Source organism: Cyrtonyx montezumae, unplaced genomic scaffold (genome assembly GCF_038088225.1).
Source record: "Cyrtonyx montezumae isolate F1298 unplaced genomic scaffold, pur_monq_1.0 scaffold_7, whole genome shotgun sequence".
Lineage (NCBI taxonomy): Eukaryota > Metazoa > Chordata > Aves > Galliformes > Odontophoridae > Cyrtonyx > Cyrtonyx montezumae.
The window spans coordinates 11139720-11165808 of NW_027072078.1; the positions used below are offsets into that span (position 1 = coordinate 11139720).

A 26089-nucleotide genomic window follows, 5' to 3' on the forward strand; every position below is an offset into this window, starting at 1 on the left:
GCAAGTTTCTCCAAAAGGGAGAAGGAGTGCAGCTATCTTATGTAAAAACAAAAACCAAAAGCCCCCCACAAATAAAAGTGTATGGTTCTCTGGGAGTAGGGGAGGGATAAAATATGAATATTTTTGTATATATAGAGAATATATAAACAATGAAGTTGTTTTCCATTTTATGTGACATTAACCATTAGTATGTTCTGTTTTTTTTAAACAGGCGTGGTAAACCTCTCTACATATGCAAGGAAAGATACAAAGTGCTTGAGCAGCAGTGGGTGTCTCATACTTTTGATCATATCAATAAAAGATGGGGGCCACATTATAATGGCTTGTAAATCATCATCATCTTCACACCATATCATCGCTGTTTCCATGAATGAATGCAACTTGACTGACAATAGCTTTAAATGAATGGGAGTTCAGCTCTTTGCCTTGGGGTAGAGTGGGGAATGGGCATAAAAGGGAAATGGAACTTGGTCAACACATGAAATTTTTGCATAATATGCTGCTGTTGCTATTAAATAGTGATATAACGATTTGAAATTAAATCCTCAAAATGGTGTGAGCAATGATTGCACTCAATAGTCCTACTTTTTTGTCCAATATTGTTAAGAAGCACAAGTTTTACTTCAAGTCGTTTAGAGGCTCCAGGGATAGCTGTCAAGTTTTTAATTTCTCTCTGCGTGGAGTTGAGTTTTTAGCAATTTTTGCTGAAACTGTATATGTGTACTACATCTTCTATGTTGAATATTTTTTTTGCCTTTCTTGTGTTGGTTTGAGGTTTTTTGCTTGGTATGCATTTGTAATTAGACATGAATTGTACAATGATTGTGAGACTGCATGGTAACAATTGGTCTGAAAGTTGAATTTAAGTTTATTTCACTTACTGCAAGAAGTCTATTGAAATATTTCAGGCATTACTGAAAACTTATGCTTTCTCAGGAATTTCATAATTGTTTTTTTTTTCCTCCATAAAATACATGATATAGCTGTAAATTAGGTAGCTCATTGCTCTTAATGTAATCCAGAAAACATATTCTTTTTTTTCTCATCCAGGCTTTTTTTCCATACCAGTTGAATAAACCATTAGTGATAACACATACAGAAGTCACTGTATATAGGGAATTAGTATGGCACCTGAAATGGCAGATCCCAATTATAACAACCATAAGCCTGTCTGTCATTACAGACCAAATGTATGTTTCGGAATGATTGGTTTGGAAATGTGCAGGCTACTCTACAAATGAAACATAATTTTATATCTTTCCTGTCATTTCAGGAGGTTCTAATATATTGCGTTTGTTCAGAACAATTACTGTTCTTTCTGCTTGATTTTCTGAAGGAAAAAAAAAAAACAAAACAAAGTGTGAGGGGTAGCCTATGTGAACAGAATGCATATGCAGCTTTACTGGAAGAATGCCAAATCATGTTTAGAGGGCTACAACAATTCAAGAGAACAGGCCAGACTGGACTAAACCCCACACTGTGTGCATGGGCAGGAAAGATTACAGATAAAATACTGGTATGTAATATATCGCTACTAATGTTTTTCCACAGGTGTTGGACATGTTGGCTATTTCATACAGCACTACCAAGCAGTTCCTGGTATTTTTGACTTTCGTAGCTCGTGTGTAAAATAAAATTTATATGTGTAAAATAAAAACATCTTATGAGAAAACCATGTATACAATGAAAACAGTTCCCCAGTGGAAGTCTTAGTGAAAAGTGTATAGGGGAAATAAAATGACTGTGTAGCAATCAAGGAGAACGGACAGAAGGAAAAGTGGCTAAATACAATGAAATCTTCTGGATAACTGCAACTCAAAACCCCCCCACAATAATGGATGCTGGTTTTTATACATACGTATAAATATATATATATTTCAAAAGTATTACAGTACTTCCTGTAAGATTGAAATTACTGTTTCACCAACTAAACAGCTATGTCTTTTCCAAAATATTACTTTTTTGATACTGTATTATAAGTTCTGCCTGTAATATTTTTGCATTGTTCATTATGAGTATCAGGCCATTTTGTAAGTGTGGTTGAGAAGCAAAAAGTTTCTTTACATCTCCAGCATAACATTATTACAGGGCTCATGAACTTGAGTAATCAGTAGTTTGAAGCACCGATGCTACATTCACAAGAGATATGGTATCCAGAATTTGATTACTGTGTTCTATTTGAAATGGAACGTTCTCTGGTTGTGCATATGGATGTTAATTAAACTATTAGCCTTAACTTTAACATTGGGGTATTTCATAGTGTTTATTTCACTACTGGTGAATTAGTCACCAGTCAATTTAAAAAAACACACAAAAAAATTACTTTGAAAATTGTACTTGAATATCCTTGCATGCTGCTAAACAAGAATTTTGATTTCCCCCATTACTTTTTTTTTATCCTGTTTTATGAAGCTAACCTTGAAAAATAACAGGTCCAAACTAGAGTGGCGTGTGTGTGCATTACTCAAATGTTCTGGTGTGATATCCTGTAGGAATGACCATGTAAGTACAGTACATTACTGTAGAACATAAATCTATCTTTAAAATGCATCAGAGAACTTACAAAACTAGAAATACAGTAATCGGCATTGTAAGATATGTTAATAAAAGTCTACTGTCAATCTGTGTGTTGGTGAAATTTTTTCTTTCCATCTCAGTCATCCAAAATGCAGCTATTACTGAATTCCACACAATCCCCAGGCAGTTATTTGGATGCCAGAATTCTTAGCAGAGTACTTTGTGCAGAGTAATTCTAATTTGTTTTTTCCTTTGTTACTTTCATGCAGTTGTGTATGTTTGATGCGAATAATTTGGATTGTTTTATTTCATGCATACCTATACCACTCAAGGTTCTGCTTACTTTTATGCTTGCTATTACAGCATTGCTGCTGCAAAGTGCTAACATTAAAATGCTGAGTTAAGAAACTGTCTTTTTGGGAAAGCGGTTCTTGATCGTTTCCTCTGTCAAATCTGCTTCGGGAATAGCTATCACTGCAAGTTTTTGAATGTATAACTTTGTGTGTGAAATTTTGCCTTTTCTTTTCACCTTTGAAAAATTTGGTGGAACAGTCTTGATTGTTGCTACCTTTGCATAATAGCCATAATGACATCTTTTCTTTTGGTGACAGCTTGCAATTCTCAGTGAGTATTTTCATCACCTCTACAATTGGAATCTTGTGTACCTCAAAGTATTCCACAAGCATGTGACATTTTGCTTTCAGAAAGTGCTTGTTTTGCTCCAGTATCCAAAAAATGTTTGTTCTTACTTTTGGAATCCCATGGGATTAGTTTGTTCTGTGTGTATACTGCTGCCAGAAGATACAGTAAGCAAGTTAGTATGCAGATCTTGTTACACATGTTTTATGTGTAATTTTCATCTGAACTAGATTCTGTTGTCCTGCTTTGTGCTTCCTTGTTTTCAGAGGTGGAGATAGTGATGAATGGAGACTGAGCATTAAGCTAGATAAGAATAAAGCAATGCTGTTTGCAACGTAAGAATATGGGCTGACCCAGTGTATGGAGGCTCTCTGTTAAATCAGTACTTGGATATGATGGGTGCATGTAATAACAGTCAGTGAGATCCATACTGAAAGCCCATGTTACATGAATGCCATCTTTCAACAGGATATTGTGCCCTAAGCACTCATGCATTTTCTCAGATGGGCAGTTGTTGGTCTGCAAGTGATTTTAAATTGAGAACAGTCCCAACTGCTGCAAGTCCAGACCTTGGACTTGGTTCTTCTGCCAGTATGCTGTCCTGTCACTGCAGCTATATAATTCTTGCTAGGTTGTATTAATTCCTGCAAATGAATGTGCTTAAGTAGGAAAAACATACACTCAGTGAAATTGAATTTTATTAGTTGTATAAATGGGCAGAGTGACTGAGTAAATTAAAAATTCTTTTTCACTGATAAGATTTTAAATTTTTCAGTACAATATCATTTGTACTCTCTCATCACTCTAGATGTTGAGAAGATTTAATACTGCATGCTTCAAATACTGTTTCTTTGAAATACCATTGAGAAAGCATAGCTGAATGTTGTTAAATGAAGGAGTTTTAAAGGGTAATCTTACTATCCTAAAGCATGATTTTCTTGCAAAGTATACTTATGCATGGTACCAGAAAATGAGGTGGAAAAAAACATCTTTTGAAAAGCATTTTGAATTTGGCTCTGAGTCCCAGTTAGGAATGTTTCTAAATGAGCCTTCATAAAAGTACTGTTATTTATAAAGCCATTTCCTGAAATTTTGTTACATGATATAAAGCAGATTGGTCTCTTAATTTGTAGAAACAGCAGCCAGTTCAATAGAAATCACTCACACAGTTGAATTTAATATTCCCTTTATCTTCATCCCTTGTAGGTACCACATGAGTGGTAAAACTTTTAATTTCCATTGAGCACGGGAACAAATGTTTTAATGACAGGAGCTAGAAATACATTTTCTTCCATTACTTGCCATCACTGAACAAGAATTCTCTAAGTGAAAACTTTTCCTGTAAAGTCAAGCTCCCTCAGTCAATTCCTTACGCTGAATATGTCTGTATGTTTTAGCCAACCGAGTTGCTTGGACCTCCTCTTGTCTAATACATGGGAACATTGTAGAACTGCTTTCAATTTACAACTGCTAAACTTTTGACGCTTGATTTTGACTAAAAATGATAGTGGGTGCATTCCACTTTTATTATATTTGTAAGCATTCAACAGCAACAAAAATCTTTTAAAGAACAGTTCTTCTAAGTGTTGAGCCATCTCTACTGTATCCACGCTTTAGCCTTAAAGCATATCAGCTATTAAAGTAGAAATGGGATTGTGTATGGAACCACTTCTCATCAAATTGGAACAACATGTTTTAAGGGATTACATGTGAGCAAATACTTAAAGTAGATAATGAGTCTGTTTTTCAGGTGCCAAGGAATATCCTTTGTGCCTGGCTGTTGAAGCCACTAATACAGTTTTTGAGTTTTATTTTCCTTCGGTTTCTTTGTCTATCTCCATGCAGTTCAGCAGCTTCTTTTTGTGCCTTCGTTGACTACATATTTTATATGCAACTGCCTTATTTGTGTAGTATTCCACAACAGAAGAAGCCCAAGCAGCTCCAGAAAGGAATGTAATGATTGCTGGCAAGTAAGATAATATTTTCTCAGAGAGCTTTAGGGAGGAACAACTAGACAGAAGGTACAGTTTGAAAATTATGTTGAAGAAACTGTGGCTGCTTGTTTTCTTGCTCTAGTTGCCTATTATTTCATTTAGTTTCTTTAGCCTTATGCTTGAGCCCATTGTTCTTGTCCTTGCACTTATGTTGTAAACTCCTTTAGGACAGGGAGCATCTCCTGCTCTGTACTGTAAGTAAACACAAGTGCTGCTCTGTAATAGTAAAGCAAATGGTTTTACAGCAATCTAGATTGTAGGATTTACCATCATCAACGGATTATAATTATGCACATAGAACTTGAGTGAGATATGGTTCTTTCATGCTTTTTGTATGTTTTCATGTGTTACTGCCTCCACCCTCAAATGTCACCTCTTTCCACACAGGTATTTTGGAAGTAATAAAATCACTAGGAAATTAAAGTTGGTTTGTTTCCTACAGCAAACCTTCACTTTGTCATCATTTGTATCATGTGCATCTCTACACCACCGTTTATTTTCCTGCCAGAAGCTGCTATCTTAAGAAATAAACAAATGTTCCTGAGAGTCAAAGATGCTTATTGCCTTTCATGAGTTTGGTACAACTGTATTTGTACAACTGATACTTCCCAGTAAGTGATTCATGTCATTCAAGTAACCTTCAGATACCTAGTTATTCAGAAATAGCTCATAATTACGCTTTATCTCTACTGGATTACTTCTTTCAGTCACACACCTGATAAAGGCAAGACATTTACCTTATACAAGGAAGAAAATATTTTAAATAATAGTAATATAAATTGATTCTGTTAGAACAATGCATTTCACTGACTGGGATTCTTTAAATTGTGGGTGGAAGTGGTGAATAATATTAGACTACTACGAATAATTTTACAATTAATAATTGTAATTCATAATCATTGTAAAGAGGTGATAAATACAAAACAATCTCAAGCTCAGTTATTTGATAAATGCTGTTCTGTGCAAGTGTAATTCCAAGGATGCTTCATATCTGTTGTGTCTAGTCCCCTGAAATGCACATCATAAGATGTGTTGCATTGATGAATGCCTATGAAGTGTTTTGCCTGGCAACAATAAATAGAAGAAAGCTAGTCCCATTCAAATGATTTACCTGTGTAAGCGTGTCACAGCAATGATGGATGTTGAACACTAAGGGAACTCATTAGAAAGACACCATGCAGTAAGAAGGAATGAGGCCAATAAAAAACTGTTGATTTCTCTTACCAGTGTTGCTATACAGTGTACCACTCAAATAGTTGTTAGGAGTTGCAAAGGTTATTTGTTTAAAATAGGATATTTAATGGTGGTGGTTTTTTTCCTCATGCAGCATTTAATTTTCTGTACTATGGAAAAAAAAAGTATATGATGTACGTGGAAAGGTGGAAGAGAGAGAACACGGTGATAAACGATTATCTACATGAGTTTTATTTATCGAATTTTACGAATAATGTCTCATATTTTCTCAGCTCAAGCATTTGTGTGATGTAGGCAGCTTGGTGATTCAGACAGGCACCAACTAAGAGGAAATTCAGATATTTATAACAAAAATCTGGTTGTCTGTCCAGTAATGCTTCTGAATGTAGCCATGAGGAGGGATAGTAATGGCATTCCCAATCTTGCTGCTGCCTTTGTGAACAAAGCTGTACAAAACAGTTTGTTCCTAAGGATTGGTCTGTGGAGCATTGCACTAAAACTCAAACTGCAGATGTAGTAAAGGATAAGTTCACGGAATATGGAATTTGGATAACCTGGTTCATGTTGTGAAAGAGCGCTATGTTTACTAATTGTGGTACAGATGATTTTGTAGAATGCTCTGTAGATCCTTGTCTTGGCAATTGGCTGCTAGAATATATAACATCTAGGATCTATATGTATTGTTTGTTGTTGACTTTTAAGTCCTCTGAGTCACCTTTCCTTTGGAATTTAAAGCTGGGAATTAATCCAACAACTCTCTATAGTTCAGTCATGCTATTTACACTTCAATGCTACATCAGGTATTTCTTGTGTTTCCAGATGTCATTCTGCAGTTTGTGATTAACTTTGATCGTAACTGATAACTGTGGTTATGATCCATAAGGGCTGGACTATGGTTATGCACCTTGTACTTTAGTCTTGGCTAGAGCTATTATTTTGAGTGGCTTTTCCCGCTCTTTACCAATGCAAATATACAGCATTAATAAGTAATTATACTTATTAAACCTGTATAGTTTTGCTGTGCTCATCTGACTTATCTGCAGATGCTAGTTTCCGTTTTAAATAATCTTTGAATATGTGCATAAAACTTCAATATATCTCTTGCTACTACTTCCACAGAGAGTGGAATCCTCTACATTAGAATCCCCTCCTACATTAATACTGACAGCTGCATTAGGCAAGTACCACTAGCAGGTCAAGAGGTGATCTTTTCCCTCTACTTGGCATTAGCAAGGCCGCTCCTGGAGTCCACTGTCCAGTTCTAGGGTCCTAAGTACAAGAGAGAGATGGTCATACTGCAGAGTATTTAGCCACCAAAATGATCAAAGGACTGGAACACTCTTATAAGGAGAGGGTGAGAGATCTTGGATTGCTCAGCCTGGAGAAGTGGTAGCTCAGAGGGTATCTTACCAATGTGTATAAATACCTGAAGGGACAGTGCAAAGACTGACCCAGGCTCTTCTCTGTGATACCTGATGCCCGGACAAGTAGCAGTGGGCACAAACTAAGAACATAAGAGACTTTATCTAAATGTCAGGAATACCTAGATTGCCAGAGAAGTTGTGGAATCTCCCTCCAAAACAGTCTGTACAAGCTCCTGGCCAACCTGCTCTTGGTCCCATCTTGAGCACAGGCATAGGTCTAGGTAATCTTCTGAGGTTCCTTTCAACTTTAGTTATTCTGTGATTTCATTTACTTTATTCTAGTCTTCTAACAGAGGTTCTCTTGTTTTCATCTTCCTTTGCGGTTTTATTGTTTTCCTTCAAATCCATACTGTATAACATTTTAGTTCCTTTGCCCTTCCTGTCTTTCATATTCAGGTAATGCAGTATTTTCTATATTCAGGATTTTTTTTTTCTACTCATGCATTAGTTGAGCCACAGAGATTTATTTATTTATTTATTTTTCTTCTTCGAGATGGTGATAGTTCTTGAACAAGGATACATTTACATTTATTTAAAGGCTAAGAAAGAAAATACAAAGCAGTACTCACATGGCCTGGTAGGTCAAGAAAATACAATGCAGTGTTCATTGACTCAGGTGCATACAATTCAGAGTGCTGCATCTGTACTTGGATAGCCAAAATTCAAACTGCCTCAGAATTTTCATGGAAGTAGTTAAACATTTCAGCACTCACCTCAAGATCTCCAGCAATTATTTCTCCTCTTTAAGCAAAACTTTTTAATGTTATTGCTTTAACATCTGCTGACGTGGTGCTTAGGATGTATGCAGGTTAATGCAACCGTGCATTCTGTTTGTAATTACAAGTCCATCTCTGGGCAAAGTAAAATGCATTCACTACAAGGATTTAAAAAAGAATGAAATCCAAACTTCTAGAGGAAGTTTACTGTAGTGAATAACGCTTGTTTAAATCCACTTAAATAAGGACGTTCTAACACTATATCAGGGCAGCTCAATTTTGTAATTACAGAAAGAGGAGGTTTGATTACAATATTTTTTATTATTAAAATACTTGCATTTACAATTTGTTGGTTATATGACTGATTACCGGTCAGTAATGTGTGCCAGTTTAAATACGAGTGGATTCTCACGTGTGTGCTCACACAAATTACTTTGTGCAGCAACTGCACTCATTCATGGAATACACATCAGTTAAATGCAGCATAGTATTCACTTTGGAAAAAATATTCCGTATTCCAATTTTATAATACTTCATTTAATAATAGTTTTTCACCTTTTGTCATCTAACCATGTCCATACAAATGAGAAATTACTTATTTTTAAAACATAATCTAAACAGAGGATAGGAATGACTCATCTCCTACTGAGCTTGCATTAGCAGAGCCATTGCACAATGAATCAATCATCACTGCACAAGTAGTCAGAAGTATAACAACAATTAAGTGTTCTAGTGTAGATTTGCAAGCAACAACAAAATAATGGTTGTACTTAAATATAGCTAGTTTCATTTCAGCTACCGGATAAGTAACACTTATGTAAATTGTAGTTTAGGATTGGCAACACTATTACTGCAAACAATGATGTTATTAATCTGACTGCTATCAAAGGCAATAAGAAGTATAGGTACCAGTAAAGGGCAACTAAAAGTAAAGCTATTATTTCTTGTGTAACATTACAAAAACAGAAGGATTATGTCATCTGAAATTTATTCCTGCTGATGTGCAAGTTAGAATTAAGGTAAATTTTGTTGTTGCGTTTTGTAACTTCAAATTCTCTGTTGCCTTTTCAAGTTCTGTATTTAGGTGTTTATGAGATTCATGGATGGCTATACGCAAAGTGTGCATGCCAGTTGCACCCATGAAGCTGCTGCAGGTGAAAACTGTCACACCCCAGAAAACAGTTCTGTTTGGAAATCCACCATGTGACATGGACTTTGCAGGCACACTGCTCATGTATCTCCAGTATAGTGTACTTACCCATCCTGACTGTTCCCTCACTGCACGCAGGTATGTTGAACAGTCTGGTTGTGTTTGGAAAAGTTGTTCTAGCTGGTCTGCAAGGGGCTAGGGAAAAAGGGAATGAAAAGCCATCAGCATCAGGGCAAAGCAAGCAGGCAGACTCAAGGGACTGATTAAAGAAAATAATATACAAAGATGAGCTTCTGTAACAGAGCCTAAGGAAGTCCAGATTGTAGAGACAAAAGAGTCATAGGGATGTTCCTGTGGTTTAAAAACCAAGGCAGTGACTATGGGAGAAAACTGAAATACCCTGAGCTCCTGTATCTCAAGTATCTCAAAATTCTTGAGAATACTGAGGAAACAATTACAGATTAGCAACGTAGATGTTCTTTTTGCTTGAATATAGGAATCTCTTACACAAAGAGCAATGATGCTTCAGAATGTTATGCACAGGTGAAAGGGATGTCTTTGTGTGTTTTAACTTCTGCAAGCTGAAAGCATGTAGGGTTAAACACTCAATTAAACACAAGGCTACTGGCTGTCCAGTTTGACTGGATGTGAGAGCTGTCTGTATTACTATTTGCTATCATGCAATTTATATAATCCTATATTACAGAATTCTTGCAACTGTGGATAGAGAAAATAATGGCTTGTGAAGGCTTTGTATACACTGGTGTATAATTCAAGAAAACAGCAGTAATATGAAAAAGGACATTGCTCAGCAAAACTGTCAGATTACCTCAGTTTCTTGCTAACGTCATCATGAGCACATTTACAGTTAGGAACTCCTGCTTTGTTTAAAAAAAAAAAAAGCAGTAATGGAGAAAAGTGGTTACAAGGAAGAATTTGTCTGCATCTTGAATAATTATGAAGAATGATATGGATGTGAAGTCCTCTTTTTTCTTATTGTTACGACCATTACTTACAGACCATTTCTTAGTTAAAAAAGATAGAGATGAGAGCTGATGCTGTGTGGTTGGAGGGAGTCTTCACAAGATGCAAATAGTAGTTGCTCTTTATTTGTATCTCATTAAATTGGGCAGTTGGTTCCTATAATTCTAAACACAGAACCCTAATCCTCAGCCCAGGGAAGGCAGAGCCGAGCTGTGTGTTTCTGACTACGAAAATAGATTTGCTCATTTTTATGGATCCCAACACAGTTGAGAACAATAAAATGAAAAACCCTATGGAAGAAGCAGAGGGTGTTCATGATATGTGTATATATATGCCACATAATGCTTACTCTGAGTGCTAGGGGAAGCTGAGCAGGAGCCCCAGCGATGGGAGGATGGAAAAAGCACGGGCACACAGAGAAAGGGAAGAGCCTCCTGTTGGTTTCTCTGGGCTTTTTTATTTTTATTTTTATTTTTGTAAACAGATGCGTACCAGAGAAATTTCTTCTAATCAAGCAACCACAAACAACCTGAAAATTTAGATCTAAGCCCAAATACGGGCAAAATACAAACACAAAGCTCAAAGACTGGGGCGTCCTACTACAGAAACACTCCCAACGGGGGAGAAATGCTTTATAAAGCATTTATTTTGCTCCGGGACAGGATTCTCAGGGGCGCAGACTAACCTGCGCTCTCAGATAATTGTTTTGGACAATGCAGAAAACACAGAGCACTCCGAGGTGTCCAGTAAACCTCAGCGAAAAGCAGCGTAATACCAATTACGCACACGTGAGCACTAATTGTCTTTCTCGCTCCTCGCCGCTCCTTTAAGATCTCACTAAAACTCGCTCTCTGTGGTTTTAATCGACCTTCCACGAGCCGCCAGCGCTGAGCCGCGCAGCCCTGAGGTAACGTCGCGCCCGGGCTCGACGGGGCGAAGCTGCCGCTCCCCGGCCCCGCGGGGCTGCCCCCGCCTGCAGGGGCTGCGAAATGGCGGCGTCCGTTTGACCGGCGGCGTGAGGGGCGGGAGCCGTCCCCCCCTCCGAAGTAACGCCGCGGCAGCCGGCGCCGGCAGGGCTCGTGCTTTCCGCGGTGCTCTGAGATGTCCGCTGCGGAGGGGGGAGGTGCGCCCACATAACGGTTTTTGTGAGGTAAGCAGCTGTACGTGATGCTGCACGCTGCTGGAGAGGAGGCGGACTTAGAGCGTCTTTCCAGATGCTTCTCTAAAGCGGTGCATTCCATTCGGTGCAAATCTAGAATAGCTTTTAGTTTTTGATATTTAAAACCTTTTTTTTTTTCTTCCTCCTTTTTCATTCTCCTAACCTAAATCTTTAAAATTCCAGCACCGCGGTGCAATGAAAACCGAGGTTTGGTGTTTTGCTTTGAGGTGCTTTGAAACAGTTAAGCACAGCATTTTCTTCCTGTGTTGAAATTCCTGTTACTGTGAAAATTCATAATGCTGACCGAGTGCCAGCAATCACGCTGTGGTTACTGAGGTTTGGGGTTTTTTTTAATTGCCAAAACAGCAAATTGGTTCTGCCTCAGCCAACAGTAAAATCCTGTGGAAAACGTGCATCTGAAAATACGTTGAATCCCTTTTAGAGCCCTTTTGTACCACCAAACTAAACTTCTCCCAAATCCTGATGCATTATTTCAAACTGTAATAAGCTTATTTTTTAACATGATGTTCTTTTATAATTTAGTGTTTATCTTAGTTGTTGCAGATTACTGACACTGTAGCACATAAAGTAAAAATACAGGTGTTCCCCCAGGTTACATTCCAGAAATAAAATTGTGACTTGAACCAAGCAGAGCTCTTTTACCCTTGGTTGTATGCCTTCATACTGTAGTCCTGCTAGGAGGTGAGGTGGGCATAGGATGCTGAAAGCCAGCTCAGACCCTTTTCAAGTTGAAGGTCGGTTTAGGTGCAAATGAATCAGTTTGGAAACAGAAAATAGGAACTTTTTCATCCCTTTGTGCTGACATTTGCTGCACGTGGTGCTCTGTTGTTAAGCAGCTGCAGGAAGGTTATCTGCAGCAGTACACAGGTGTGTGTTGGAGAGTGAGGACAGCTGTGTGATTCCTCCCTCGGAATTGTTTGCTGCCCAGCTGATGTACGTGCTTACTAAGTTATTTCTGCAGTACTGCCCAAAATCTTTGGTTAGAAGAAACATACCTGTATTATTGGCTTTGAGAGTACAGGGATGAGAGATTCAGCAAGCAGTGCTGTGACTGGCTGCTTTAAGAGCTAACAGGACCAATTTTGCAGCGTTTTTGCCAAGTGCATTCAGAATGAAAAGTTCACTGGACAAAGACAATGATTCTTGCATGCTAATGGCTGGAGGACAACAAAGGACTCCTGAGTGCAAACTTTTCCTGAGGAAGAGAAACATTCTGTGTTGCAAAACCAGAAGTTACTGTCTTTGCCAGTGTTCTGCTAGACAAAGCTACAGAAAAGAGAATAATGAACTAAGTACTCATAGACTGTGCAGTGCTGTGAGGGTATTCAAAGAACATTTGTGTTCAGGAAGGTGTACTGGAATACTGCAAATTCTGGTATTGGTTTGCTGATAGGCAGCTCAAAAGCAAATTGACTAGTGATTTTTGTTTTTCCGTACCCTAGCTTTGTGCTGTCATCTGCACAGCGCAGCGATACATTGTGCGTAGTTCTTACAGATTTCCTTTTTCTTCATTTCTAGAGGTGAATTCCTGTGATCCAATCCAAGGAAACATAAGAGCAGAAAGTGAGATGAGGGTAGAGCCTAAGGATTTAGAAAGAGAAAAGGAGAAAGGGGAAGAAAGCCCTATACACACCCCAAGCATAACTGGCCCAAGTGAGCACTGAATTTTTTACCAATTTATTCTACTGCTAAACTTCAGTATTACAGAGCCAGAGAATACAAAGGCAGTTTGGCTTAATTGCTTAAGGGAAGAGGAAAATGCTTAGTGCCTGGAGGAACAGTCAGCACTTCATTCAGTAGGGAAGATCTGTCCTGGTTTTCTTCTGTTGTAGTTTAATTCCTTTTCATGAAATTAAACTGAGCTGGACTGTGGGAGAATAAGCATGCCACAATGTATCAGCAATCATTCAGGATGGGAGTTCAGAGTTTGTGTTTTCAGTAAAGCCTTATGCTTTGCAGTCTGAACTATGGAGTCTAGTGTTTACAAGAGTAATCAAATATGTGAACCCATTTGCTGTGGTGGATTATCACTGTGCTGTTTGATACAGACCTGTAACTCTTAAAAGGGTGAGAGGAGATGGGGCGAGATAAGGGAGCTGCAGCAGCAAAATCTAGAGCACAGAAGGTGAACACTGAAGGTGGTGATCACCCAAGAATTTACTGTGTGTAGCTGGGGTGAGCATCTGTTCTACTGTTTGGCTAAAGCAGTGGAGTACTCTGCAGGTTGAAATGTAGAAGGAGCAGCCCATCTAATACTCTACATCTATCTCCTATTGGTTCTCTCTCAGTTTTCCTGTTTTGAGTGCTTCTTTCACACCTTTGCATAGCTCTGTGCTCCTGTTCAGAGGTCTGGCCAAGTGGAATTGGGAGTGGTGGCTTGTCAGGAGTGACAAGATCTGACTGATATTTGTGTCAGAAAAGCTAGCAATGTACTAGCTGCTGCATTTTTTAAAAAAAGCAAGGCCTTTAGATTGACTTGCCACACCACATAACTGAAAAATACCTTGAAAAATGGTGTCTAATTGTCAAAAAAACAAAACAAAACCTGTGAGGAATTTTCCCCTCTCTGCAGAAGAGAGTCTGAAAGATGCAATGTGTGAGGCCATATGTGCTTCACAGTGTCAAAACTGGAGAGCTGTGACTAGAATGCCATCACTCTGGGATGAACATCTGATGGTGAAAAGCTGAACTGTCTCTTCTGAGTGCTTTGCAGCAGGCAGGAAGCTGTACTGACACAGCTGAGAATTCGCCTGTGGTGTTGGCACAGCAGGGAGGGCAAGGGAGTGTGAGATTTTTCATCCTAGGCTGCTGCTCTGTAAGAAAGAAGGCATGTTAGCCTCCAGCTGGCCAGTACTCCTCCAACCCTCATCTAGCTGTTGCTTCCTCAGGCACTAACTTTGCCTCCTTGTGTGGCGATGGAGTGCTGATATTGCAAATGTCTCCTATTTTCACTGAAGAACTACACGTTTGAAAAAATCAGATGGTGTTAACTTTACTCTCCTTGTGAAATAGATGAAAATTAAGGGGTTTGAATGCATTTTATGGCATAGTGTGATATGAATTATTAAGCTTTCAGTAGTGGGACATGTATGAGAAATGAATGTTTTGTAATAAGTGAAGAGGTAAAGCTAGCACATGACCTTCAGAATATTTCATTGTTTATCCTGCTCTTACAGATTCTGAAAATGAACACAAATTGTAAAGCTTTAGAAAATGTATTGCTGTTTGCCTTTTTATTGTGATGGCATTACAGTTGATAACAAACTTGATGAGAAGTTTCTTTTCCTTCTTCCTGCACTTATGGTAACAGTTGGGCTGTGGAGAGTGATGATGCACTGGTCGCTGTGCTCAGCACATCTGAGATAGTGGTATAATTACTGGTATCAGTCCAGGCAGCTATTTGTTGAATATATTGCTTGGACAGTGTTTTTTTGGCTGAGCATGGGCCTTTCTTGTCTAAAAATGTTCCTGCTTTGTTTGTTGATTGCATAATTCAACCTTACAGGTTCTTACACTTTATTCCCATCATGTGTCTCTTACTGTCTATGAAACTTTATGTATTTCTACCCTTTCCTATTTTACTCTTCTTGACAGTTTCACATTTATTCCCTCTTGTGCTTTGCCTTATTTACCCTCAGTTATATTTTGCCTTCTTCCCCTAAGTTTGTTTGTTGTACAGGTTTCCTAAAGTCACTACAAGTTGGTATTCTCAATTTGCTCTCAAATAGAAACATTTTGCGTCCTATCCACCAAATGTGTAAGAAATGTGCTTTGCCATATACTTCTATTTTTGTCCTTGTACTTTGGGTTTCCAGAGTTGACTTTTTTGTTAAATAATACCTGAGCAGACAATAAAATCAGCCAGACCAGCAGAGAGTTTGGAGCAAGGCATAGTTGTGAATTTCAAGAGAAGGGACTGTTTGTGTGGCATTAAGCAAATGGACGGTCTCAGTTCCAGTTGCACAGAGGCTCTGAATTTATTAATTAGTGCAAAGTTTCAGATATGTCCTTTTCCTTGACGTTGCCCATCTCCTGTCTCCACATACTGGTACTGCTTCCTCATTGTTGTGAGTTTCAGTCGGAATGTCCAATTTCCATGTTAATGTTTACGAGTCTCGTGTCTCCCATCCCCAGAGTTAGGAATGTAGTGTTTAGGTGGAGCAGAACAAAATGTCTGAATAGATGAAGTCATTTTCTAAATGCTGTGCTTATCATTAGTGTGTGGTGCATAGCAGTTCAAGTACTAATAAGAATTCCACAAAACTTAATACAGAGGGACTAGAAAATTCTCCTGAGAAGAGAAATTGATGATATTTCCTTTCATCCTGGCAAGGTTTCTTATTTTAGTTGGTACTTTCTAATTGCTATCAGCAGTATCAAAAGACACAAAGTTATGCTAAAGAAGTTCCAGCCTTTGCCCAGAAATCCGTAGATTTCATTCCAGCTGTGCCATATTCAAAGTTAATTGGATGACCCAGTTTTAATTCTGAAATACTGCATGAACTTAGAGACAATATCAGTGGATCTGTCAGTTGCTTGAAGAGCACATCTATGATTTTAGGTACAAAAATGCTGGAGGGCACAGCACAGTGTTGGAAGAACATTAGCTGTTAATCACTGAAAAGAGAGGTGACCAGGGGAACAGGAATGCATACCACAACCATAAAAGCCAGATGTTTCCCTTTTTGTCAAATTCCCCCCGTAAAAGATTAATATGAAGATGGATTGAGGGACAGTGTCCATCATTCTCTGAATCACAATAAAACATCATCCCACTTCTTTCCATGTGCCATCCTGTTTGCAATAAATCAACTGAGTAAGTGGAGTATTCAGGAAACTCTCCTAAGTTCCCTTTACAAACTACATCAGGCTATAAGTTTTGGATTTCTGTTTCATTCATCATGTGCTCAAGACCTCCTCATGTTCTTGTTAATAATTCAGCCTTCAACTATTTCAGGTTTATTGCTCAGTGGGACAGCACTTTTTGCTAAGTCTAGCATATGGCCAACAGAAACTATGTCAGGTAAGGAACACAAACTTCAGTTTTTCACTTTATTCTCTTTTATTGTTAATCAGCTTTGAAACAGAACCATAGTGCATACAATGATGTTCATGTATGCCAACAGCTGTTAGCTAGGATATAGCCGGTTACTTTGAAACAGCTGGAGAAATGCCAAAGATCTCAGGTGTCTTGAAGACTGTCAAACTTTTACTCTTTTTGTGTTTTGTTGTTACAGTATCTGAGAACTCAGAAAATTCTGAAGCAAACTGGATTAGGTAAGAAAGAATTTTTAAACTTCATCTCCTATGGCATGTTGGTGAAAAACAGATGTATTTTGTTGTTCTGATTCTTCCACAAAATAGATAAGTTCTTGTCTCACTATAATAACGCATAGGAATTATATTCCAGGTGGGCAGCTATTAGCTATGAATTATTTCTCTGCTTAGGGACAGATCTCTTAACCTTTTTCTTTCCTTTTCTTATTTATTTATTCGTTTATCAAGTAATGAAATTACAATGACCGATTTAAGCAAAATAGCTGACTCCTGGGTTCATCCTAGCACCAGTTACATAGTAAAGAAACAGTAAGTTACTCACTGAGAATGTGTTTAAAAATAACATTGATTACTGACTCTGCTATTGCTTCTCAGTGTGGCCTTCTGTATTTGACTCAGATTGCATTAAAAGTATTAATTCTATTCTCTAACATCCCCTAAGTGTAGAACAGCCCTTCTGACTGCTCAGTTACTTCTCTTTCTCCTCCTGTTCATAAACTAATTGCTCGTAGAGACTTCTGAACTGTATAGTGCATGGCATGATGAAATACAGATCTCCTGGCTGGTAAAATTTTTATTTGTATGTCTGAAAGATTTCTTCAGCCTCATCTTGGAAAGAAACAATATTTAATTTCTGAAGACTTCACTTCAAGGAGCAATTGGTATAAATCATACTTTAAAGGCTGCTAGTCTTGAGTTGTGAGTCTGTAGTGTTGATGGTTTTGATGATGGACAGTGCCTATAGTATTGGAAGAGGAATAAGCTTTTACAGCCTTAATGCAATAAGGAAGAACTGTGCTGCTTTCATTATAACTCCTGTCTGGAGAATTGACTCATAGCACACTTCTTTGTGTGTTCTTTGCCAAATAAAATAAAACAAAAATATGGTTGCTCAGTTTTCCATCAGAATTCATGGCCAAATCAGTGTCAACCTATTTGTGAAAGGAAACCCAAGGATTTAATTATAAAGAATTTTAAAAGAAAATTCAGTTTCCAGAGAATATTAACACTGAATGTGGCACAGGTTCCCATTAAAGATTTTCCTATCTAAGTGTTCATGTTCTTGTGTGTCTATTTGCAAGTATATAGCAGGAAGAGTAGCTCTTTCTAAGACACTGTGGTAATGGAGCTAATGATAAAACAGTTGGCACTGTCACGCTAAAGTGATCTTCGTTCTTCCAAGACAAAATATTGTTAGATTGGCACATTTTTGCAGGAGTAGGCACTTAGCCATATGTATAAAAGATTTGACTCCTTTTAGCCAGCATGTGCCTCTGCCCTTGACCAAGTTGTCTTTAGAAGTTATATAAACCTATAGAATGTACCTGAGTGACTGGAAAGAGTAGAGCCAGGATCCATCCCTTCCCAGACCTCATTTAAGGATTGGCAGCTGGGGCAAGGGTGTCTTGCTGGAGGTTCCTGCCTACCTGAGGCCTTCTAAGGAGTAAGCAGACTTCTTCCTTTGTTTCTGAGTTGATGGCTGCTGTGCTTGAGCTTATCCTTGATGCAGCCTAGGACTTTGCTACCCTGCTATCATTGCTGTGCTCTCCGTTGCATTTTAACATTACAGACCTCCAAATGTATAAATGCTCTGGGGACTAGTTGGAAGATCTTGAAGTGTTGCAACCATACTAGCTCAGGTAAAACTGCCCTAAGGTCTATGGCTGTTAGATTGCCACAGTACCAGGTACACTCTTTGCTTTATCCTTGACCTAGTTTCAGCTCTGTCAAGGAGTCTGTACTGAACTTCTCGGTATTCAGTTGCTCCTTATCTCTCCTCTTTCTTGCCTTTGGACTCATTCAGGTAATATCTGCTAACTCTAGTCCTGCATCTCCGTGTTCCAGGTGTGCTGTTTCTACCTCTGACTGTCTGATGGAAAATTTTGCTGAACAGTTCCTTAGCAGCACTTGGTGTCACTAACAAACTGCATACTTATAAAGGCCTTGGTAGATGCCTTGATACAGCAAGTATTAATACAGATTTAAAATTCATACAGAAATGGTATATTTTGTATGGAAAGATAGACTGGGGTCTTACTTTGTTATAAGAAGGTAGAGGCATCTCTCTGTGTAGAGAGATGGGTTGTTTTCTTATATTACCCACAAAAAAAAAGTATAATTTTAATTTTGGCATTGAAATCAGAAACAACAGAAAGTAATGGTTAAAACTGTTCAGAATAGTGCTGGCTTGTTTTTTTATTTTTTTTCTGAGTAAGTGTAAAACTGGAGGAGTAATGTTGATCTCAAAGAAATCTTGTCCTTATATTTCACTACCACTTGGAAAAATGAAAATACCACCGCTTTGTCTTGTAAATATTTCCATGAGTAAGGAGTATTTTACTAAACTCTACCAAGTGGAGAGTTTCCTGATTTAGTATTCTCTGCTATTTCTGTCCTCAGCTTAGGCATTGAATAAATGACAGGGAAAGAGAGAAATAGTTTATAGTAGTTCAGCTAAATAATGATTTTTTTCTGCTATTCTTTGCTCACCAGCACTGTTGCCAATTCTTGTGTTTTTCATGATCTCTTTACTCATGATCTTTTTGTGCAACCCCTCTTTACTCATGATCTCTTTGTGTAACCCACCATGAACAGAAGAATAGAAGGAAATTGCAGTTAATCTGGTCCTAAAAGACAGGCAGGGCTAGAGGTCCAGGTTCACTTCTTTCTTCAGCATTTCCCCTACTTATCTTCCTTCATAAATTTATCCAAAATTATCAGTTTGTCAGTAAAGTTTAACACAAAGTAATAATTAACTTCAGCTGAGAGAAAATGGAAATGGAGAAATAATCTTATGCAATGGTTTCTAGAGAAAGAGTTGCCCCTTAGGGCTATAAAAACCAGAGTGACAGTCCAACTGAACACACTGATGGGTGGAAGATGATTTGCTTTCAAATACTCAGCAGCTTATCCTAGATATTGCAGGATCTGTTATCTAATCAAAACATCTGTTTTAAAATTATTTTCAACAGTTGTTCCCTAGCAAAATTTCTCTTTGATTTAGAAGAAAGAAATCACTGGAAAGTTCCCAGTGCTAGCAATTACATACATTTTAATATGTTGACTTTGAAGACATCTGCCAGCAAATCTAGAGGTACAAGATGAGAGAACTTGCTTTTGGTTTCTGATCTCTGAATTAAGTTAAGTAGTCTAGATTCTACCTATGCAATCGCTATCTGGTTCCTTCACCTCTACCATGGGATGATCCTGTCGTGTTGGTAGCATGTCCAAACAGCCTGTCATTGACCTATGTTATCTGGTTGCAAAACCTCTTCTAAAAGGAAAAGAAAAAAAATGAAACCCCACGATTTCTATTATTCAAAATATGTATTATTTCTGTTAACAGTTTTCCTTTACGTGTGAGGAATAACTTAAACTGTGTTAAAAAGGAGTGATTAGAACAGGAACAGTAAGAAGAGCAGAATGAGATTGCAGCTTTCCTGTCTTGTACATTTTTCACCCTGTTTTTTAAACTTCGCGAGTGCTGAATGATATATTTGATTAATTCAATCTCATTTGTAAGAAGAGGGCATGTTTGGTGCACATCTTGTTGTCTTCACTTCTCTTATCAACATATAACTGTTGACAGAAATGATCTTTATACTGTACATGCAGCCTGTGAAGTGGCTATCAAGATCTGTCAGACTATTTACTAATACATTTTCTCCTGATGAAACAAATCTAATAGAAATGTCACCTGCATTACGAGCAACTGTAGCAGATGGAGCTATGGAACATGAATCATAATATTTCTTGTAATTAAGTAACATCTTCAAAAATTGCAGAATATGAACAAAAAAGCCATATCTTTAATTTGTAGTGCTTTTGAAAAAGTATTCAGAAATGATTTATACTATGTTTAAAGAGGAAAGTTCCCCCATTCCTTTAATTATTGTTATTGTTTTTTATCTGTTTGAGTCTTACATTCCTAATAATAAAGTTGACGGTCAGTGAATCAGCTGTCTGGTGAAGTGCTTATCACCAGTGGTAGTTTGGACTCTGGACACCTACCTGTGCAACCTGGTCTAGGGAGCCTGCTTTACAGGGGGGTTGGACTCGATGATCTCTAGAGGTCCCTTTCAACCCCTACAATTCTGCAATTCTATCCCACCTCTCTGTCTCAAAGATTATGATGATACTTCCACGTGTAAAAGTCAGTGTGTCCAGGGGCATGTCTTTTGCGAACTGATAAACTGCAGAGCAATGGCATGGGTAAAGCAGCCTTTTAGGCTTCAGAACTGCACTGAGTTCCAGGAGGTTCCAATGCTGTCAGGTCCTCAAAGTACAGCTATCTTATGGCTTCCTCAAGTTCACCTCATGCTGCAGTAATTCCTCCTGATTCCTGGCATGGTGTCCCAGATGGGGTGAGTTGTGAGGTGGCCCTAACTGCCAAAAAAAAAAAAAGAAAACCAATTTTCAGATTTCTTTGTAGAATGTTGGTCTTAGTTTCTCTTTTGATTGACAGTATCACTTCACTCTGTCACCCACTTGTCCTGTACTTACTGCTGATAACATGTGCATGCATAAACAAAGCTATTGCAGTATAGTTTCTGTCCAAGTCTTATCTGCATCTTACCATGAGCTGGCTGTGAGAAAATAAAGGAAATATTAACCATTTGGGAGGAAAGAGCTCCAAACAGCCCTTCAGGGAGCAGTGACAGAAGGTCTGATAACACGTGCATGAGGCAGGAAATTGAAAGTATAATTTAAACCATAGTGGAGCTTGAAACTTGGGACTGAGATTCAGCAGATTGTTGAATCTGATCAGTAAAGCAACATGAGGACTGCAAATGAGGTGTCTGAAAGTCAGGAAACTAGTAGTAGAGTGGGACCTGCTGAAGCAACTGAAGGACCCAAGTGCCAGCAGTACAGTAACATGGGGGCTCAGTAAATGAATTTTTTTTTTTTTTGTAAATGTAGTGAAGTTCTGAAGGAGGTGTATGTCATAATTGCTGTAGTCCCTCTTAGGTGCAGAGAGAAACAATTCCCTGCACACATTTTCTAGATCTGTAAAGCTATGTTTTTCTTCTGAAACAAATTCCATGATTTTAGGACTATTACTGAATATATAACATCTTACCTATGTTTTGTAGAATCTGTACACTCATATTCAAACCAAAATTTTTGGGTCGTTCAATAGTCAGTGAATTTGAGGGAATATTTGAATTGATCAGGTGGGTAGATTCAATGATGGCATGGAAATGAGTAGTAATGTTTCAGGAGGGTTCTTACTTCAACGTTCAGAATTGAAGGAAGGAAAGATCTGTGCCAGTTCTTTACTGAACAGAAGAGAAAAGGCTATTTTTCTACTTCTTACCCATTTGTCATCAAGATTTTAATATTTCATTGGCCTTTATCATACTTCGCTACTATTTGAACTTAGTCTTACACTTCCATGAACTCCTGAGACTTAAACTGGAATTGTTTTATAATCTGTGACAAAGACTAATTTTGTTTATGAGTATATTCATCAGAATTTTGTGAAAGTTGTTTATTTAATAGAAGAAAGAAAACAACGAAGCAAAACTGAAAGTAGGTTGTGGGGCAGAGGACTCTATTGAACTACCTAGTTAAATAAGAGCAGCATGCCCTTGCATCCTCAAATACTGGTGTGCTGTGTGCATGCATGTAAAAAATGAGTTTATTTAACTTAAAATATTTTCCTTGTATGTTCCACATTATAGTATCTAGTGTAAAATACGATGATTGAAGTTTAGTCTAATACTCTGTAAATCCTTAAATTTATTACTGGCCAAAACTGTAGCATGTACATCTTCATCAGGCTTCCTTTAAGTGTGTGGAAAAAGTAGCGACCATGAGAATAATGCATCTGGCTCATCTATTAGTAGAGTAGCTGGCTCTCGCTGTTTTGAGCTCCTTGTATGCACTCAAGGTTCTATAGATCTCACAACTCTTAGATGAAAAATCATGCACATTTTACATGTTCTGAGATAAGTTAGTCTGAAAAATGTCCTGGCTGAAGTACTGATAGGTATTCTGCAGTGTGGGCTGTGCTACTCTGTGGGGTCAGATAAGCAAAACACCACAGTTTCCAGTGGAAAAAATAGGCAGGGGCTGTGCCTGGAAGCATGCAGTCTGGAAGGACAATGGCCAGGTGAGGGAAGTACATCCAGGGATGACAGCCAGAGTCATGCCAGGTGAGTGGGAAGCAACAAAACAGGCTCCAGGTTTGGCCAGGAGATCGAGTCCATGGGTCAGGAACTGGGTCTGGTTGATTGGAGTATGTGGCAGTAGCTGTGGTTCAGGCAGGGACCAAGAGCAATGGCCTTTGGTTAAATGCATCTCTTGAGTGAAGGAGACGTCCTGACACTGCAGACTTTTGCAAAATGGTATAATCCATTGTATTTAGCTATCTTTTCATGTACTAGACACTATTCTATCCTTGTTCTTGATGTTGATGGGCAGTTTTATGTGCTAATTTTGTCCTAGTCTGTCAGGAAGACTTTTTTTTTCTCCCCTTGAATATAAGATACATGAATTTGCAGTCCAAAAATCATCAGTCTTTTTAAAGGCTTTTGGGTGATGAGAGGAAAGTAGCATTCATAGCTTGAAAAATTGCTTTGTAGTGCTCTCAGTAGTTCTTCTGCTTCTAGACTCACGAGTACATTTGCCTAATGTTCTGGACTCAGCTAGACAAAGAATCCATAGTCCTATCTTAGAACTACTTTGTTACTATATCCCTCAAAAATAGGACAAGGAAGAATTATCCCCAGAGACAGGGGTGGTTTGTAAAGCAAAAATGATTTCATTCCCTTCTGTGAGGGAATATAAGCTGAAAAAGACCTGTGAGTTTAATACCTTTAATACTGATCTAAGTCCAGATATATGTAGATATATATGTATATATATACCTATATATATATACATATACGTAGGTATATATGTAGATATATGTTGCTTTTAATTTCTGTTCTTTGTGACATTATAAGCCTTGTTAAACTGCAATATATATATTGTGGATGAAGTAAACATATCCTTTTATAAGCAGGTTATATTGATCTTGTTTGAATGAGAGATGATGTCAGTACAGTTGGCAAACTGAGAAATTTGTGCCTATAGGCTCCTGCAATCTGTAGCTGTTACTGAACTACTGTCAGGCAGCTGTCAGTCCAAAACATTTCTTAGTGAAGGATAATGAAGTTGAATAGGCCCAAGTACAAACCAATAACTCAGTGTCTAAAGAGAGTTATTTACATTAATTATTTCAGTGGTAGTGAAAAGCCAAAGGAGTGCAAGGCTACAGAATATCTCTAATTTTACAAATTGGGAAATTAGAGAAAAATGAAACAACGTTTCTAAGGTACACATCATGCTTTTCTGTTCTGATATCTTAACCCATTTCTACGTCATGGTTTGCCTCTCATATGGTGGTTGACTTTGCTAATGTAAAAGTTGAGCAGAATGTTAGGTCAGTGTGCCTCTGAGTATTAGTTCAGTTTTAATTAGTGAATTAACTGGATGTATAAATATTTATGACTATCTCAGATGTCTGATTACAACAGGAAATAAATAATTCATGGTAGAAAATTACCTTTGTACAATTGATACCTCAAGGATATAAATCAGATATGGCAGTCACCAAAATGTAGCAAACAATATTGGTTTTTGCTGGGGGGCCTTCACGTGAGTATCTTTTTGGTGCAACCACTGCTGTTCTAAGCTAGGTAAGGAACTTTCCAATGCATGAGTAGTAGTTACATGAGAAAGTTCATTCACATAGATGTGCATATAAAGTGTATTGATAGTCTGGGCAATTTAGGGAATCATGGATTGCTTTGTAAGTAATGCCTCCTATTTATTTCCATGGTAACTGTCACAGATGCAAAGAACACAATAACACTATTTCATAGAGCAAATTCTCATTTGCAGTACACTGGTGGAAAGGTTCAACCTCTACTGCTGTACCAACATCTTCCTGAAAAATAAGAAGCATTACTTTTAGTGCAGCCCTCTTATCAACCCTTAATCTTAAAGTGGGAGGTATTGGTCACAAAATGGAGTTGAAGAGGAACCACCTACCAAGGAAAGTTGAGGGATTAAGGGAAAGGGATGCCTACCAGCTGTTTTAATGGAAAATCTGCCTCTTCACAAAAAGGGAGCTCGCTACTGAGACTAGTGTAGGGGAGTGATTTAGAAAAGACCAACAGTGATTCAGGGTAGACAGCATGAGCTTGGAGGAAGTATTGAGGACTGCTAAGTGTAGTGGCTTAAGGTGAAAAAGTTTGCAATGTCAGAAGGCTGAGACAAGGAAGTTTTATGAGAGGGTATTGTTGTGACTGTTTGCTTACATTTTTGTAATGGATAAATTAAGGGTTTTTTTTTTCTTTTTTGTTACATCTGCGCATTTATCTGTTTCATGTTGCGAGTATTCCCCCATTGCAGAGCAATGTAGAGTAAGGATGCCAGGGCACTAGGCAAGGAGCTGCTGGGCGCACCTGTGTGGCTAGCTGGGCTTGTCCACAGGTCATATTCCCATGACAATAGCAGTCTGAGAAGCTGATATGCACACTCTCTGAGCCTCAAGGGACGCTTATAAATCTAGCAGTCCATGGGGTTGCCTGTTTGCGCAGTCACCTGAGGAGAGCTGATGAGAATTCTGTGAGGCTATTACTGTAGATTATTAGTTGTAATATTGCTGTAATTGTCAGAGACGTAGCAGCTTATACTTAGTAGCGTAAGCATACCTACCTACATGTACTGAGAAACTGAAGCACAAAGAAAATACTACTTTTGTGGTGCAGGGGAATGAGTTACAGTCAAGAGTATCTATCTCATGAGTTCTCCTAATCCTTAGGACTGTACGTGAAATGTAAAAGGAGCATCCTAAAACAAGACAGTAAAACTCTTACAGCACATAACACTGTATCATGTAAAGGTATCTTTCTAGAATGAATGATGTTAGATGCTGCTTTGCCTATCACACTTTTATTCTTTTTCAAACTTTTTTTTGTAGAATACTCTGTGATTAAATACATAGATAAGAATGGGAATTA

The 26089-nt window shown here is 38.1% G+C and overlaps 1 protein-coding gene and 1 long non-coding RNA gene across 2 annotated transcripts in view; one reads left to right on the top strand and one right to left on the bottom strand.

The window, feature by feature from the left end:
- The window catches only part of UBR3 (ubiquitin protein ligase E3 component n-recognin 3), a 95295-nt gene extending 92370 nt beyond the window's left edge, over window positions 1-2925 (top strand). Inside the window, exon 39 of the mRNA XM_065750911.1 lies at window positions 212-2925. Coding sequence (XP_065606983.1) covers window positions 212-329 — 118 coding nt within the window. The 3' untranslated portion in view covers window positions 330-2925. The remainder of the gene's footprint in view (window positions 1-211) is intronic.
- Window positions 1-26089, bottom strand: part of LOC136057974 (uncharacterized) — a 204265-nt gene that overhangs the window by 127838 nt on the left and 50338 nt on the right. The window lies entirely within an intron of this gene.